At 37.8% G+C, this 18,031-nt stretch overlaps 3 protein-coding genes and 1 non-coding gene across 8 annotated transcripts; 3 read left to right on the top strand and 1 right to left on the bottom strand.

The window, feature by feature from the left end:
- Positions 1-1,968: 1,968 nt before the first annotated feature.
- Positions 1,969-3,417, bottom strand: LOC110830182 (cytochrome c oxidase subunit 7C, mitochondrial). Its single transcript, XM_022064760.2, has 2 exons — positions 3,257-3,417; positions 1,969-2,276 (listed from the first exon to the last, which is right to left on the bottom strand). The coding sequence occupies exons 1-2, from the start codon at positions 3,347-3,349 to the stop codon at positions 2,160-2,162; spliced, it is 210 nt and encodes a 69-aa protein (XP_021920452.1). The 5' UTR covers positions 3,350-3,417; the 3' UTR covers positions 1,969-2,159.
- A 136-nt stretch (positions 3,418-3,553) lies between these two features.
- Positions 3,554-8,929, top strand: Mccc2 (methylcrotonyl-CoA carboxylase subunit 2). Its single transcript, XM_022064750.2, has 10 exons — positions 3,554-3,769; positions 4,631-4,884; positions 5,085-5,325; positions 5,560-5,738; positions 6,576-6,771; positions 7,221-7,370; positions 7,523-7,589; positions 8,016-8,287; positions 8,517-8,602; positions 8,718-8,929. Exons 1-10 carry the CDS (start codon positions 3,650-3,652, stop codon positions 8,833-8,835), a joined length of 1,683 nt encoding a protein of 560 aa, XP_021920442.1. The 5' UTR covers positions 3,554-3,649; the 3' UTR covers positions 8,836-8,929.
- Positions 4,130-4,201, top strand: TRNAD-GUC (transfer RNA aspartic acid (anticodon GUC)). Its single transcript has one exon. It is a non-coding gene; the product is annotated as a tRNA-Asp (tRNA).
- Positions 8,930-12,611: 3,682 nt separating the features above from the next.
- Positions 12,612-17,959, top strand: LOC110830180 (uncharacterized). 5 transcript variants are annotated; one of them, XM_022064757.2, is made up of 5 exons: positions 12,612-12,752; positions 14,809-14,923; positions 15,016-15,152; positions 16,007-16,089; positions 16,570-17,331. In XM_022064757.2, the coding sequence occupies exons 2-5, from the start codon at positions 14,815-14,817 to the stop codon at positions 17,219-17,221; spliced, it is 981 nt and encodes a 326-aa protein (XP_021920449.1). In that variant the 5' UTR covers positions 12,612-12,752; positions 14,809-14,814; the 3' UTR covers positions 17,222-17,331. The 5 variants fall into 5 exon arrangements, with proteins under 5 accessions (XP_021920449.1, XP_021920451.1, XP_021920448.1 ...); XM_022064759.2 differs by lacking the exons at positions 12,612-12,752; positions 16,570-17,331 and adding exons at positions 13,540-14,404; positions 17,447-17,959; XM_022064756.2 differs by lacking the exon at positions 12,612-12,752 and adding an exon at positions 13,544-14,493.
- The last annotated feature ends 72 nt before the right edge of the window (positions 17,960-18,031 follow it).

Raw genomic sequence — 18,031 nt, 5'->3', positions numbered from 1 at the left:
TCGATATATTTGTTCGTTAGTCGTTTATGAGTACGACAGTACGAGTATTTTTGTATAAGTTGTCACTGACAGCTGACAAAGGGTGGTCACCCTGTTTAGAGCTTATAAACCTGGCTAACAACCAGCCAAACTAATTGCTTTTCTGTGTTTGAATCTCGTACAAGGTGGTTGTGTTGCCAAGTTTCGGAGGAACACACCGCCTCTATCATCAGGACTGAAATTAGGAATATTATGTAAGTAGATTATTTACACGAGGATGTGGTATAAATTAATATGAATGGAGGGGGATTGACCAGTCAGATAAGTGGTATGAGGAATGGAGTTTGTGGGCCAATAGTAGGCTCATGTGCCCCTTTTCGGGGCATCAGAAGGAAATTTACTTTTCATACAGCCGTTCACCTTGCTTCCCTATATAAACCATCTATTTCCGTAACATTTTTGTTGAAATTGTGGATATAATATTAAAACGGATTATGAAGATGTGAATAGGATTGAAGCGCTTCGTTATCCAGTTCAGAGTTTCCATGACAAATACCTTCACCGAGCACAATGAATTCTTGCAAGGGACTGGATATCTGTCTACTAATTAAAAACGACTCTACAACTGAATATTTTAACTTACTTTGGTAGTATCTGAACTCACGTCACAAAATGCAATTGAAATTAACGTGGTTAATTCGTTGTCCTGTGATGCGGTGTCAGATTCCTTGGGGATGCGTCTCACTTCCCACTCGACTTCAACTTCAATTAAAGGTCGATAAATAAACACTGCAGACGACAATGTCAATGTTTGCGAACTGCTAATTGCCTACTGACGCGTAAGATAACATCTGATAAAACCAACATCTGTTTCCCACTCAGGTGAGTGGTTGGACGAAGACGTCGAAGACCCCTCAGTTTCAAGTTCTGTTCAGGACATGGCGTTATCATAGCCTGATGGACGTTTGCAGTAGCAGATAGGCTAAAGTTACTCTATCTAGAAGGCCTATATGCGCATAGAAATTATCGATACTAGTAGTGTACGTTGACATGAAATTCCTGTAAAAGAACTATCGATAATTTAGATCAGGGGTCAACAACCTCTTCATTGTCTCAGGCCATATTGACTATCTTTGTCGAGGGCCTCAGAAAATAATTAATGTCGCGGACAGTAAGAGAAAGCGAATTTCTTTAGCCATTCGTACGAAGAACATTCGTACAAATTATCTGTGACTAAGACCTTCTGGAAAGAATGCCTGTTGTCAACTGCTGAGATCATGGCAGCACGACTTCTTCAGCTGGTAGACGCGATAGACAGGCAGTCAAACTTGTGCAGGTCTAGAAGGTGATTTGCTTACGCCAAAGCGTAAATAATACCTTTCAAACCGAGATATTATTGTAAAGCCACGACTGAAAATATTTTATTTAAGTTTATTTCAGAGATTCTGTATCTCATTTCGTAAGATAAATTTCCTCACTCAATATCTTCCAGAAATTTTTAGTTCTAATGTGATATGACCACTGGATATTCAAAACTGGACAACACCTCTTCATGTGACTTTTGAAATATAATTAATATATTAAGTATGCTGTCGTAACCTTGACTTCGTTAACTAAGAATAAACACATTTCTTCTCTTCCTGATATAAATTGCGTTCATCTGCACGGGGCAGTTCGAAGGCCTGTCGTGTCTCACGGCAGTCAATTCCCGGTGAGACGAAGGTGCTGATTCAGGATGCAATAACCTTTATTCAAATAAATTCTTACTTTGCCTAGGTTATAGGATATCCAACAGGATGCTGACTGAAACAGGAATATACAGGAAAGGGATAACAAAAATAACAGGAAGGATTTTGAAGCAGTGGCGCGCTATTTCACTCGTTAGCTGGAAGGACTGAGGAAAATCAGTCAAAATCTAAGATCCCATGAAAATATACTAATTATAAGACTGTGATATTCAGAGGTTAAAATAAATGAAAAAGGATAACATCAGATTATGTACTGTACAAATTTATTTCCATTTGTCTGTTAAATAATAAACATGTGAGGAGTAACTACACTTGCATACTATTCTCACAACATGTGTGATACAAGAAAATTCTCATCTCATATGCAACCAGACCACATCCGATGTCCTTTACTAACGTTTTCTACAGTTTCACCAACATAAGTACAATATTTCACTTTTTCAACAGCTGATGCCTCAGTATCATAAATGGTGCACCGACTCCACTCCCAAAGAATGCTATGAAAAGAACTGTTAGTTTGTAGCGGTTTGAGATGTCAAATGGGATGTTCTGGAAAATAAATACAAAGAATATTCATAAGATGGTGTAATTGCGTCATATTGTGAATATTATAACAATTATTTATTTTAATCCGTCTGATCACAATATTTAAAATTTCTTATAATTAAGATAATAAAATATCATCCATGTTCTGTATCGATTGATCGATGATGTTCCGAAATGTAAATCGATCAATCGATACGGAACATGAATGATATTTTATTATCTTAATTATAAGAAATTTTAAATATTGTGATCAGACGGATTAAAATAAATAATTGTTACAAAGATCATCACTGACTTGTAACATGGGGGGGTTTATACCTTTAAGATATGAAAAAAATTAAATTTTCCCATCACAAACTTTAACTTCTTCCACATCCTGCTTACTGTAGTATTTTTCAGTAGAAAAGGCAACAGAGTTGAGGTGTGCTCTTTGTGAGTGACCAATCAGTGCAAATGAGGTCTCCTAACAAACCAGCAGAAGCTCAGTCTGCCGAGTCACAGTGCATGTAACTGGTGCATGATCCAGCTTCCAATTCTACTGAGAAACATATTCCAAGCAGATATCTTGATCATCCAGGCAACACCATAGAACAGGGCAAAGATGAATTAAATTGTGGGGCACAACATTTAACATTCAGAGTCCCCACTGACAATGCTATTGTTACACTATTTTTCTATCTAGAATATCCTATACAATTAACAGCTATTAATTCACATTCAGTTCTCCATTCCACTTGCCTTTGTACAAACTACAACATAAAGATAAATAATATACCAGATGCGGAATTTTATCATACCCTCAGTCTCAAGTTAGGGTCTTTATCTCTGATCCTACAAGTGGCTAGACTCGGAGTAGGGGTTAGTTTTAGTTCAGGGATGCATCTACACCCATCCAATGTGCAGCTATTCAGAATGGGGATTAATTTCCCACTTTGGCCTTCACAGTTACTGTAATTGCAAATGTTTGTCACAGTTGTTCTTACCTTTCCTGGAATTCCCCCATGGTCATGTTCACTTCTCCTGGAGGCTGAAGTAATGAAATTCCTTGCAAATTGTGAAATCCTTCCAGACAGCATATTCGATTCCTAAAATTATCAGCTGAGTAGGACAGGAAGTGCGTCCTATAGAGACTAGCAACATAACTAGTCAAATTAGAGGATGGAACAGGGTAGATGAATAGTAGAAAGTTAAAAACGACTCATAATAAAATCTTGCCTTTATACGTCAATTTTAATTATCTGGAGCATAAACTACTATGGTGTAAGACATTGAGAAGAATGGCAATGTCTATACTGACTTCACCGTTTTACATGGCCGTATACGTTCGCATGAGATAGGTCATATGTTTTTGTTGTTCAGAAACCTTAAAACAAAGAATGATATTACAAAGAACAACACGCTGTATTTTTATAAACAAATTATTGAAACATAATTACTACACCAAAGAAGCGACTGTCATCGGTTCAACTCCTGACAAAAGCCTGCCGGATTATCAGGTGGGATGTACTAGATTCAAATCGAGATAAACTGTATGAGGTAGTAGGAGAAAATATAATGTTAGCTGACATAAAATTAAACTAAAGATATGCTATCTTGTAGGAAAATAACTTATTTCAACTTTTTCAAAACATTTCCAGGTCGTTTATATCATTAATTTAAATGATCGTTACATGATGTATGTAATTAACAAATAAGGCGCCCAAAAACTAGTTTACCTACAAACGTGAAAAGTGTTAACATTAATTTGCTCGAGAAATTGAAGAGAAGATGATGGGAAGTGGGGGTATATTATTGTATTGAATTACTTAGTAAACCATGTATGATATCTGGGTTAGAGTTAATGTTGGTTATTGTGGTCCTCGGTAGTATAGTGGTCAGTATCCCCGCCTGTCACGCGGGAGACCGGGGTTCGATTCCCCGCCGGGGAGGATTTTTTTTTTTATTTTAATGTCTTACACATGAAGGGCACGTTAAGACTGAGAAATAATTTTCATGCAAAGTCATAGTTCGGGGACAGTGTTAAACTGTTTTAAACGAGTAGAATGTGTGGACTGCAACACAACAGGTTCCATTTGTGAAGTTTTGTAACTATGATTTCATAGCAAGTTGGTAATTTCTTTACCAGATTTGCGACTATTAATTTCTAAAGATACACTCTGAACCATACAGGTCGGTGGAGTTAGTAATTTCATTGTGGAATTATCATGTGAGTAGATGTTAAGTGGGGTGTCTAAGAGTCTCCCAGATGGCCTGAATGGCATTGTTATTTCATGTATCATTTCCTGCATTACTTTTCCCTCTGTTTGGTGAGAAGTTTAACCTCACAATATGTTTTGTCACTGGTATGTTGGTTGCAGGAGAATTATGTAGTCATGAAGAAACTGGTGGCAGAACTGCAAGCTACAGTGCAGCGTGTGGTACAGGGAGCTGGAGAAAAGGCCAGGATGAGGCACACATCAAGAGGAAAGTTGTTAGTTCGGGACCGTATAAACCTGCTTCTCGACCCGGGCTCACCTTTTCTGGAGTTGTCACAGCTTGCCGGCCATGATATATATGGAGATGACATTGTCCCTGCAGGGGGTATAGTCACAGGCATTGGCAGGGTGGCGGGGTGAGTGATAACTGTGCTGTGAGGGCTTTTCTTTAAAACTACCGGTCATGGCTTGTTTCTGTGTAACTATGTTGTTTAACATTTCTCTGGGCTGAGATTTGATACTGGGACTTTTCAAATATCACAAGGGAGTACTAATTATGCTGTTGTAAAATTTGCTTGATTTCTATTTCTTAAAGCTGCATTTATGCTGTTTCAAGGTCTGAATGCATGATTGTCGCTAATGATGGAACGGTGAAAGGAGGAACGTACTACCCTGTGACAGTGAAGAAGCACCTCCGAGCACAGGAGATAGCACTAGAAAACAGATTACCGTGCATATATCTGGTGGATTCGGGTGGAGCAAACCTCCCATACCAAGCAGAATTGTTTCCAGACCGCAATCATTTTGGACGTATCTTCTACAACCAGGCAACAATGTCTGCACAAGGAATTTCTCAGGTGATGTACCAACTACTTGAGCCACTTGCTGGTAATAATTACTTACATACTGAAAATTACTTTGTTTTACGTGTTTGTATTGGTGTTATCCGTTGCTGACGTGTGTCACTGCATACAGTACTATGAGCAAATGTTACCTGCGATACCTGTTCTGACCCTCCTTCTCGCTTGTCCCTCTTTTGGCTAGCAAGGTAACCTGCATGTTTCCGCCTGAGAACTGCTGTATTGTTGCAGGTTGCGGTTGTAATGGGAAACTGCACTGCTGGTGGCGCGTATGTGCCTGCAATGGCTGATGAAAGTGTGATAGTGCAAAGAACAGGCACTATATTCCTAGCAGGACCCCCGTTAGTGAAGGCCGCAACAGGAGAGGAAGTCAGTGCGGAGGATCTGGGTGGTGCTGATCTTCACTGCAGGTATTTCTTGTTTCCTGCTCCGAACATCATAGTCAGATGATTACCTCTCATACTTCATATTCTGGAAGTCCTGGGTTTGTAATTTGGCCTGAGCATCAACTATCTAGACTGAAGTTTTCATGGTTTGTCTTAGTCCGTCCATGCATATTATTTTTTTGTGCATAGAAATGAAGGTATTGTACAAGTTATATTTTTGCAATTAAAGAAGTGTAGGGAAATAAAGCAAAATATGATTCCATCTATTAACTGAATAAGCAATAAATTGAGGACATTTTCTGCAGAAAATGGGATTAAGTAAAAAAATTGAATTGTGTGTGAAGCAACCTTGAATTATTTAAATTCTTAATACAGTTAAAATTTGGATTCTTAGGTTTCTGGACTTCGTTTTGAGGCCTGATCTTCCCTTAAAATGTTGTGTAATTTTGTAACCTCAGTCCAACAATCCAGACTGTAGTAGACTATCGTCAGAACCCTTCAAAGTATACTGTTACAATTATATAATATATTTGGAAACAAAATATTGAGGTGTAGATCTTGACAGAGGCTATTTGTCATTGTTTTCTTTGGGTAGTTGCGCCGTGAGGCTCTTTATTGCTGCGTTGCAACAGAGATGGGAGCAGCTGCCTCTGAAATTTAATATACGCGTGTGCGTATACACACACATTTATTTTTGATATAGGACCAATAGCGATGTCCAAGGAAAGTTTTCCCATAAGAGTTGTGTTTGTGTTTCTGTATAATTAATCCAGTTTATTAACCATTCATTTTCATGAGTCTTTTATCAAAATGCAGGCTGTGATGAATCAGTTGAAGAGCTTGAAATAAATTGTGTTGCAGTACGTCAGGGGTGACGGATCACTTTGCTGTGGATGACGAACATGCTCTGTACCTCACAAGGCAGATTATGAAGAATCTCAACAGACAGAAGGTTCCTCAGACAACAGCTTCCTTCCCTGACCCACCTATTCATCCATTGGATGACCTCTATGGCATTGTAGGGGGAAATCTCAAGAGGAGTTTTGACATCAGAGAGGTTATTTTGCTGCTGTTTGTTGGACTGACTTCTGTTACTTTGTTAGTTTTGTTTAAAAAGTTAATGCTGTCACTCTGTTAAAAATTTTAATTAGCTAAGTGTTAGTCATTAATCATTTTCTCAGTTAATACGCACGTAAATTAGCATGTAATCAGGAACATATTTTGTCAAGAGAAATACTGTCCAAGTACGTGAGTAATAAACATACGTTTTATGTCTGAATTTTAAAGAGGTTTGTTGATGGCACCTTCAGTTTGGCAATACTGATGGACTGATTTGCCAGCATGAAGACAGGTTTTGTCTTTCATGTAAATACGTTAATGGAATTAAATATACGGAGCTTTCTTTTCCGCAATGAAACTGTGTATTTGTGAATTGTGTGATGAAGTAATGTAGAATTTTGATTAGGAACACTATATAATGGAGTATATTTCTTAAATTGTTTGCAGGTGATTGCTCGTATTGTGGATGGCTCCAGATTCGACGAATTTAAATCCCGCTATGGAAAGACTCTAGTAACTGGGTTTGCACGGCTCTATGGTTATCCATTGGGTATAGTGGGTAACAATGGTGTTTTGTTCTCTGAGTCTGCTCTAAAGGTAGCGTAAAAATCATAAATGTTGTAGAAAAAATCAGTTATTTGCATAATCATATCTTATTTAAATTTATGTATTTAAATTATGTGGATTATATCTTATAGTCTTTCAGCAATGGAAATTGTAGGTGTGAACTGTTATTGTGCTATGTGCAGGGGGCCCATTTTGTGGAGCTGTGTTGTCAGCGCCAGATACCACTGCTTTTCTTGCAGAATATAACTGGTGAGTTACTTCGTTCAAAGCTGGTTGTAATGAGATGTATATTCGGTGAACGAACACGCACAGGTCTGCCCACATTCAAATAGAGACTTGTGTTTTGGTAAAAGAACTTACGAGATGACGAAAACAGTTCACGGAACAGTGAGCAATGACAACACTACGGCAAATAATATGCTAATGGCAGACTTATAGGTCCATACAGATAACCAAGGAAGCATACAAGACCTGATGTTCTCCCTTTAGGAGAATATTCACTGGGCATGAAAAAAACCCTGCGCTTTTTGTCATGTCACCCAGAAGGTTGTGTCTATTTTTCCGTCTTGTTGGCAGTATAAAAGTTTTGATCCGTATCAGGTCGATAGACCTAGTCCGTGGTACTGAAGAAGAAGTTGAAGGTTTCTCAATTTTGTGACATTGTGTTACCTGCAGGCTTCATGGTGGGGCGTGATGCAGAAGCAGATGGTATTGCAAAGCACGGTGCCAAGATGGTGACAGCCGTATCATGTGCACAGGTCCCAAAATTGACTCTCATAGTGGGAGGATCCTTTGGGGCTGGGAACTATGGCATGTGTGGGAAGGCATATGGTCCAAGGTTCCTGTATATGTGGCCCAATGCCCGCATCTCAGTAATGGGTGGGGAGCAGGCTGCGGGTGTGCTGGCGCAGATCTCCCACCAGATACGAGAACGGCAGGGCAAGCAGGTGAGTGACGCAGCAGTATTTATCAAGTCATGGTATGTTGACAGGCAGGTCCAAGGCTTATTTATTCTGTTCTGCGGCCATTTTTTTAGAGGTACTTACTGTAAGCACCACTGAAACATAAGTAAACTTATCCTAGAAGACATCTTTGTATCTGCTGTTGTGTAAACCTGCATTCTCACATGCTAGAGAACCAGAGTTGCTGTGACGATATAATTTTTCGCTGTTACAGTGGACAGATGAGGAGGATCGGGCCCTCAGGGATCCCATCATCAAGAAGTTTGAGGCAGAGGGAAGCCCTTACTACTCCAGTGCCAGGTACTGGTTTCATATGGGGGTATTAAGTCTCCTTTTTCCACATGATAAAGGTTGAGTTGTAAAAGTGTTTTTGTAAATGTGCAATGTGAATAATCAAGTTACCGCTATTTTATAGGCTGTGGGATGATGGAGTTATCGATCCAGTGGACTCTCGAGCTGTATTGGGACTCAGCCTTAGTGCTGCTCTCAATGCTCCAATCCCTGAATCCAAGTTTGGAGTTTTCAGGATGTGAAAAGTGATTTCAGGGATTTTATTTTTGCAACTTTACATGAATATTTTTGTATGACTTATTTTTTTGCTGCAAAACTACAATCAATTTTTAAGCAGTAGGCCTACTAGAAGTTTATTGAACACCCATTTCCTTTCAACATATCCTATTTTGATTAACTTTACTTATTTATTTGTTTATTTATTGTGATGGAAGACAATGAAATTCTGAACATAATCTCCAGTGTTGTGTTCTGTATTGCTGAAGTTCTCTCAAACCCAGTTTGTAAGACAAGGTAAGAGATTTTTAAAAGTGAACTAACCACGAAGGTGATATTTCAGGTTCTCATGGTAGCCAGTATAAAGATGACTGTCTTCTGTGATTTTTCATGTAGTCTTAGTAGAAGTCTGCCAACATTTCTGTGGTGTTTACGAGGAGCACCAGCCATTATTTAGTTATTAAATTCGAACAGACACATCCGAAAGTATTGACATTATCTCGAGAAAATATTGAGACCTTTGTGTCGTCAAAACTCTAATGCAAATGGAAAAAGAATTGATTTGCAAGTTTTCGTAAAATTCTGCAATATTAAAATTGATTAGTCCTGAGTGTGTCAGGTTGAATATGATCACGCAAGTCGTCACACCATATGCCTAGGAACACACGTTACTTACTGTGACCATGTTTACAGTCTGGTTTTAAATCATGTCGGTCAGTGTGTTGTTATTATAGTTCAGTTCGGTGTGATAAGAATGTTAATACACGTGTTCAAATAATAATCCAGATTCCACAGCACTGATAGTATTTAAATTGTCATATCTAAATAATTACTAATCATTTGTTATAGTCACAAAATAACATTAAGAGTTGCGGCTTGTCGTCGCAAATATAATCGTTTTTATCTCGCAGTGTACGGATGTGTAAGTAGAGACCGTTCTCAGGGGTTAATTCCCACGAAGCCAATGTAGTAATAATTTAGATGACATAATATTGAAAATTCTATCATAGAATTTGCAGGTATTTCCGTAGTTCGAATTGTTAGAACCGTTCGCATTGCCATCATTCATTGATTTATAACAATCAACTTCAAGGTGAGTTTTAATTCGTAATATTTCGTTATTTTTGGTGAAATTGACCAGTTTGTGTGTTATGGCTCCACCTTTCAATACTGGATTTTATTGGAGGGAAGTGTGTGGAACTTAACCATCTGTAGTAGTAGTTTATGTTGATAATAATATTGGTTATTTTATTGCTCTTTATGAAGTGCTGTGCTGAGGTAGTATGGAATGGGGATAATTATCAGTGCTGAGTTGAAAGGATTGTGGGAAGAAGCTGCCTCTTTTAATGTTATTCTGCTATTCATGTAGAGGCGCTAAAGGGAAACCACAAAAGTAAGAACATTAGATATTTGGGCTTTAGTATGACATAATTTAAAGCATTCTAAAATTTTGTATAGAATGTTATAGTTCAATTTACTTCTGTTGGTAGGATGCTATGTTATAGATGACATGCATAGATTGTTTTAGAGTGAGTGATGGGTGAAATAAAGGAGGAACCCTTATCGGACAATGAGACAGAACCAATACTTTCACTTGTTGAAGTTCAGTTCACTGACAAACAGGAGCAGATTTCAGAGCCATTTAATTTTGTTGAAGTGAAGAATGAATATCAGGTAAATATAATTATTTTCAATTATGTCACTGTCTCAAGACATCTTACTTCACTGACACCAATTGATCAGCTGCAGAAGAATCTAATAACTGTCATTGTTGTTACACCTTGCGACTTGTAGGGAGATAACTCTGAAACGGTTGATATCTATCTACAAGTCCACAAGGCACTAGAAGACCAGCATCAATATATTCTCGTCCATGAGAACTTAAAATCTCATTATGTGATTTTGTTTATATTTGTAAAACACTTGTATAGTCCATTATAGTACCATTTCTAGTCTTCGAGTGTGTTTTATGACACATACAAAGTAATTAATATGTTTTATTCCAGGAAGAGTCAATTGATGTTAATGCAATAAAAGAGGAATTAAAGGATGAAGTAACTGTAGATGAATCCAAAATGTTTGTGGACAGGTGAGTGCACAGTTCATTAATTTTTAAATTCCAAAGGAACAGACGCACATGATATCTATAGCTATGACACCCATATTTATAGTTTTCTTCTGTTTAGGCACTTCATGGATGCTCCTATGAAGAGAGCAAGGACTGTCCTAACCCTTGAAACAAAGCTTAATATTATACAGAGGCTTGAGAATGGAGAGACTGCTGCGTCACTTGGGCGCCTGTATAATATGAATGAGTCGAGCATACGCACAATAAAGAAGAATGCGGAAAGAATTAGAAACTCCGTTGCTCAGTCATGCTCATTAGCTGCAAAGAAAACTGTCAGGGTGAGAAATCCACTGCTTGAAAAAATCGAAAAGATGCTGGCGATCTGGGTTGAAGATAGGAATAAAAAGAAGATGGAAGTTAACTCTCGCATCATTCGCACGAAGGCTCTGAGACTGTATGAGCACTTACAGCAGAGGAACACTGGTTCTTCATCTGCAGAGCCTTTTGCAGCAAGTAAAGGTTGGTTTGATAAGTTCCAGAAACGTCAAAATCTGCACATCAAGCTAAAGGGCGATGCTGGCAGCGGAGATGACGTTGCGACGTACGACTTTTCAGATGACTTTAAGGCTCTTGTCACTGCTAAAGGATACAGGCCACAGCAAGTTTTTAATGTGGATGAGACTGGTTTATTCTGGAAACGCATGCCAAGTAGAACGTTCATATCAAAAGAAGAAAAGACTGCCCCTGGTTTTAAGGCGGCGAAGGACAGACTTACTGTTTTGTTATGTGGTAATGCTGAGGGTGATTTTAAATGTAAACCTTTACTGGTGTACCACTCCCAAACTCCAAGAGCCTTGAAAGGTGGAAGACTTCAAAACCTGCCAGTTCATTGGAGATCAAATAGAAAGGCGTGGGTAACTGGAAAATTGTTTGAAGACTGGTTTCTCACTTGTTTTTGTGTGGAAGTAGAGCAATACTGCCATGCGTCTGGCATTGCTTTTAAGGCTTTGCTTGTCCTTGATAATGCCCCAGGACACCCTGCACACTTGAATGACCTACATCCTAATGTCAGAGTAATGTTTTTGCCTCCCAACTCCACTTCCTTAATACAGCCCATGGATCAGGGCGTTATAGCAATTTTTAAGGTTTATTATCTGCGACTGATATTCTCCCAGTTGCCGAATGGATCTGAACAATGCGGTAAGCAATCGGTTCGTGAGTTCTGGCGTAGTTACAACATCCTGCATGCCGTTAAGAACATAAGTTGTGCCTGGAATGAAATTGATGTCAGCATCATGAATGCTGTTTGGAAAAAGTTATGGAAAGAATGTGTCCACGACATGAGACGATGCGTGAACCCATATTCAGAAGTACACGAGATTGTTAGCCTCGGTCAGAAGGTTGCAGGGGAAGGATTTGAGGACTTACGAGAGGTAGATATCATGGACCTTCTCCAGTCTCATGAAGAAGAGCTGTCCGTGGAAGATTTAGTGGAGCTGACGCAAAGAGAACCAGAGAATCAAGATGTAATGCAAAAGGATAAATTGACACTGAAGAGACTGGCTCATTTCTTCACTCTTGCTGACCGACTGACCCAGGAGGCAATGGATATGGACCCAAATGTTGAGCGGAGTTTACAGTTTGGAAGGAACTTAACGTTAGCTTTGACACCCTACAGGGAAATCTACAGGGATAAACAGCGCCAGTCAAACTCTCTGCATTAATACTCCAGGTCCAAGACCAGTACTATGCTGTGTATCGACACTGGAAGCGATTTCACCTTGCTTAGAGACATAAGGAACGACGGCTGACACATGACGAGAATCCTGTCATTGTAATGATATACCATTATTCTGGCGACTCCAGCTTGTTTCGGTGAGTAATCAATATTATATTGTAGTTTATCGTCACATTTCAATATCATGTTGACTTTTCTTGTATATATGAGAGTCTGCATTTTGCTGCGTAAACCAAGGTTCGCAAATTGTGCATATTTTATTTATTCTTTATAATGTGAGTAAAAACATGGTGGTTGGCTCTGACATCACAGTACCTTTCTCAAAAGAAGACCCGTTATTGTCGAGGCCATATTGTGGTAATATTTCACCCAATTTTTTTCTGCGAGGATATTTGTTTCTTTACATAATGTTGGTTTGCGATGCAGATTTTTCTGTAATGTTGCCTTAGTGTGGTATAAGTCTCAGTTGAGCTGTTTTTGGACACTCATTTGTGTCAAGGAGGGCACTATTGTGCCTAAGGAGTGTAGGAAAGTAAAGATGAAACTTTGAAAATTGTGAATTATTAGATGGAAATGACTGATCTGATTCATCCCCCATTTATTTTATAACGTGCAGAAATAACTTACTCTGACCTCAGTATAAAGCAGAAGCATTCTGACTTCGATGCTGTGTAAATAAAATTTCTCACAAAAATTCTGTTAGACACATCATTCAGCTTCTTCCTGATAACACCTTCTCTTTCCTTGTGCATCCTATTATATCTCAGCTTCGTGAGTGTTTTCCTCCACGGTCTTGAAATCATATATATTTTTTTTACTCTGTGGCTGTTGTTATTTAAACATGCCCAGTTAATATAAATATTTCACATTTTCTTTACAGTTCATACACTCTCCTTATGTTTAATGTTACGATTTCTAGTTCTTTTTTGTAATATTTTCTTAAGAATTTCATGCCAGCAATCAGAATTTTGCATTCATCTCTCTTTGTGACTGTGTGTTATGTATACACAATTTTGATTGTTGGTTATGAAGGAAAGTAGGCTACAGATCAGTATGTAGACATGATTGAAGAATTGTCAAAAAATATTAATCAGAGCTCTGTGTTGCCAGTAGATAAAAGATGAAAATTCCACAATTATGTCTGAAATTTCTAACAGCCACTATAGACAGGTAAATTACATTTAGAAGCAGATGGATCATTCATTGTTTCTAACAAGATTTAATTCTGAGTGAAATTTCAGGTTCTCATGATGGCAAGTATGAAGATGTTCTGTCGCCTGGGATGCTGTGCCATGTATTCTGATGATAGATGCAGTAAGCACCATCCCAGAAGACAGTATGTCAAAGGGTGTTTAATTGTGATGAAAATAATGAGTAAAAGTTCTCGTGAGTTATAGATGACATGTTTTGAGCGTTCTCAGACTAAAAGTGCCATAGATGAAATTGTGGACCTGAATGGAGGTTGGGGTTAAAGGACTTGGCTCCGGAAATCTTTCATAGAAGGTCACTGCTTTATAGTTTTGTTCATAGATGGCAGTCGGTACCAACGCGCGATTCCAACGTGAGGAATGTGCAGTCGGCGTTGTTTGTAAAACAAAATGTTCTAAGGCTTCGCAGAGGATGTTAGGTTTTATATTTTACAATCTGTTTGGTTTCCTGTTTGCGTAAATGAGGTGTACAGTATGGGACCTGTGTCCATAGAGTTACATACACAATCGTAGGTTATGTGGCAGATCGATCACGGCAGTTTTGATTCAAATGTCGAATATCATCGAACATAAAGTGAGAGGTATCTAAATAAGCATGATTTATTCACTGTCTTAAAAATTAGTAAGGAAGTAAAGTAAGGGGTTTCTATTCTGTTGTGTTGAATATCAGGTAATTGTGTCTTATAGTTAATTTGTAAGGTATATTATAATTAAGTAAACTGTTGTACGAACGTAGTATTTGAAGCTTCCATGGCGACTGAATGCAGTACAGTCCTCGGGCGATCTGTTTTGTGTATATATATATAATTTGTGTATGTATGTTCATGTAGCTATCATACGTAGTTCATTAGTTGGATTGAGGTGCAAAATAGAAAGATTTGGGATTGTGTATTTTTGTGTCAGGTGTGTACTAACCCAATTAATCTTTAAGTCTCATGAGAGATTTGTATTCCAGTACCTCATATGAATATATTTACTTTTACAGCACAACATGAATGTGATGAAAGTCAAGCCTGAATTGTGTCAAGAGATTTGTGAGTTTAATGCTGAAAGAGAAGATGGTGTATCAGAAGAATATTCGTCAGTGCAGTGTAAAGGAGGTAGTGAGATGTCATTTTTTTCTATTTTTGTATCATTAGAACATCAGCCATGGAAGTTATGAAGCAAAATTGTACAAAAAATTGTATTTTAGGTCAGAATGTGGATGGCATGAGAGTGAAACCAGATTTAGACCCAGTAGCCTCACTTCATGAAGATGAATTTAATGATGCAAACAAGGAGCAGTTTCTGGCACCGTTCACATTTATTGCAGTAAACAGTGGAGTTGCAGTGAGTAATAGTTTTATAATAGAAATTATTTTACATTCCATGAATTTTTCATAGGGCAAAGCAAGGACGTAGAACATGTCACAGCACAAATACAATACTTGTTTCTAATACAAATATAAATTAAATAGTTATGACAGTAATTTACAGTCAACTACAGTATTGAAAAAAATAATTATGCATAAAACATACCTACTACTGCTTATATGTGTTTATAATAACTGAGTATTTTTGGCTGAGGTAAATTCTTCTGTGGTGTAAAAGGAGTGAGATATGAGATTCTCTTTTGGTGCTGGCTAAAACTTCTTTATACTTTTTATAGTGAGTGGTAGATTATTGAATAGCTTTATTCCAGTACAATAAACTCCTTTTTGATACTTACTGAGTTTAGTGTTTGTCACAAGAAGGTTATATCTGTATCTTGTACTTATATTGTGGTTGTCTGAGTTTATTTGAGAATCTTCTATGTCATCCAGAATAAATGTTAATGAGAGCAAGAATTCACTGGCTAGTAGAAGAATATTAAATTTCATAAATAATTTCATACATGAGGCTCTCATTTCAGTCCCTGTCATTTTTCTAATGATTTTGTTTCAATTGTAAAATATTTTTTTTGCTGTCTGTTGGGTTTCCCCATAAAATAATTCCATATGACATGATCAAGTGGATGTAAGCAAAGTAGACTAATTTTAAAGTTTCTGTTTTCGTGGGTGATGTGACAGTCCTCATAGTAAAGAATGCTCACCTTAGTTAACCAACAAGTGGGCATTACCCTCTGTTACAACACGTGTTAATTTATTACTCATTCACAAAAGCACTCAATTATGCAGGCATTAAGCTTTGTTTGATACCACCAGGAAAAATCTTGGAATGGCATTAAAATCAAGGAAGAGCTGAAGGCTGAAGTAACTGCTGAAGAACGTGAAGAGAGTACTGATAGGTAAGTGGCACGTACGACGTTATTTTGAGAAGGAAACTTGTTACGCAGCTTAGCTAAAGCCGTATGAGATTTAAGATGCTCATGGCAGTGAAAATTTCAGCGTTGACCTTATGGATTGTAACACCATTTTTTATCCTTCTCCTTCCAAAATAAAATGGGCCATGACTGAAGACAAAGTGTCCAGGGACCCATGTTTTCACAGACTGTTTAATTGTTTTGTGCATAGAACATGCTCCTAAAGTGGTGTCATTTGTTTCAGAAACACCCTGTATAGCCATTTTAGTTGATATGAATCATTGTGTAACAGAACGTCTGGATATCGTATTTTTCTCATAATCTGTAATTTGTTGTTGCTGCTAGTAACTTTTAATAAAAGGCGTTAAGTTTCTGTAAGTTCTAAGATCATTGTGTTATAATCAAATATACTTACTCAGGAATTGAAAAAATTCTTTCAAATTGTTCGTTCATTGTGTATTTTAGTGAACATCACTTCGGCAGACAAGAATGTGCCACTGACATTGATAACCTCGTAGACGTTGGATGTGCAGAGAACATTAGTTCAAAAATGCTTGCTCACTCTCAGGAGAAAAATAATTGTGACTCTCATCTTGAAGTATTTTCTGTGGGGGAAGACCCTTACAAATGTGATGTCTGTAATAAAGTCTTCACGCAGAAAGTTGATTTGAAAGCCCACTGTCGTTTGCACAAGGCGGAGAAACCTTACAAATGTGATTTGTGTGGTAAGAAGTTTACGACCAGTTTGAGTCTAAAGCGTCACTGCCGTGCACATGCTGAAGACAAGCCACATAAGTGTGACATTTGTAGCGAAGCATTTTCTGTGAGCGCTGCTCTCAGGATTCATTCTCTGAGTCATATAGGAGTAAAGACACACAAATGTGACATATGCCTTAGGGAGTTTACGAGAAATGAGATATTAAAAAAGCATTATATCACCCATACGGGTGAGAAACCATATAAATGTCATGTTTGTGGCAAAGATTTCTCTCAGAGTGCAAATTTACAGAGACATCAACGCATACATAGCGGTGAGAAACCGTATAAATGTGATTTGTGTAAGAAGGAGTTTTCTAGAAGTGAGCACTTAAAATCACATAATGAAACCCATGTGTGACTGAACTTATCTCTTGTTTGACAATTCTAATTGTGCTTCTTGCTATATTTAGAAAGTAAGTTTGCATGTCAAATGATAAACATTATACAAGTAAATAATTTAAAATTCAATATCTCTTTACTTAAATTATTTTCTTGTGAACATTTTGGAAGCGTTTTCTGGTGTCTGTATACAGAAGATGTATATTGTTTTGGAGGCTTTCTGCGTTCCCGTTTTTGTTAATAGGGGGAACGCATTGTGGGCTGGGCTGGTCGTGTCCATCCGCCTGTCCAATCGATTCAACTCGAGAGCCACCGATTGGATTTGGATTAAATTTGACGTGGAGGCTGTGCTGTTGTGCACGACCTCAGAATTGTACTTTTATATTTCCTGTGAGCTATGGTAACAATATGGCAGATGAGGAAAATCGTGAGGTTTCAAAGAAACCATTAGCTTATATGTATTCCAGTATGGATTACAATTTTTGAGCTTGTTATATGAATGAATGGCAGATGTAGTATTGTATTATTATCGCAAATACAGATTTTTACTTTCCCTTCAAAATTGAGCCCATACTCCCATAACCATAGTCTACCTTATACCTTCTTTCACCCTCAACTTTATTATGAGTCGTATTCAGAAGTCGTGGGATTATGTTATGGAATGTTTGCCCGTTCGTAACACCTGTTCACGTTCAAATTTTAATGTTTACTTTATACCCTATACTGGGTGGTGTAAAATAAATTATATTTAAAAATGGTTTTAAAAGTATTTTTCCCCCCTGTTCATATTTTATTCATGAAGTGTTGGCGCTGTAGTTGACAGAACGGG

The sequence above is a fragment of the Zootermopsis nevadensis genome, unplaced genomic scaffold (assembly GCF_977971745.1).
Source record: "Zootermopsis nevadensis isolate Lab colony 2312 unplaced genomic scaffold, Znev_1.0 Znev_ptg000021l, whole genome shotgun sequence".
Lineage (NCBI taxonomy): Eukaryota > Metazoa > Arthropoda > Insecta > Blattodea > Termopsidae > Zootermopsis > Zootermopsis nevadensis.
The sequence above is the reverse complement of the archived record's forward strand: the minus strand, read 5'-3'. Positions and strand labels throughout refer to the sequence as shown.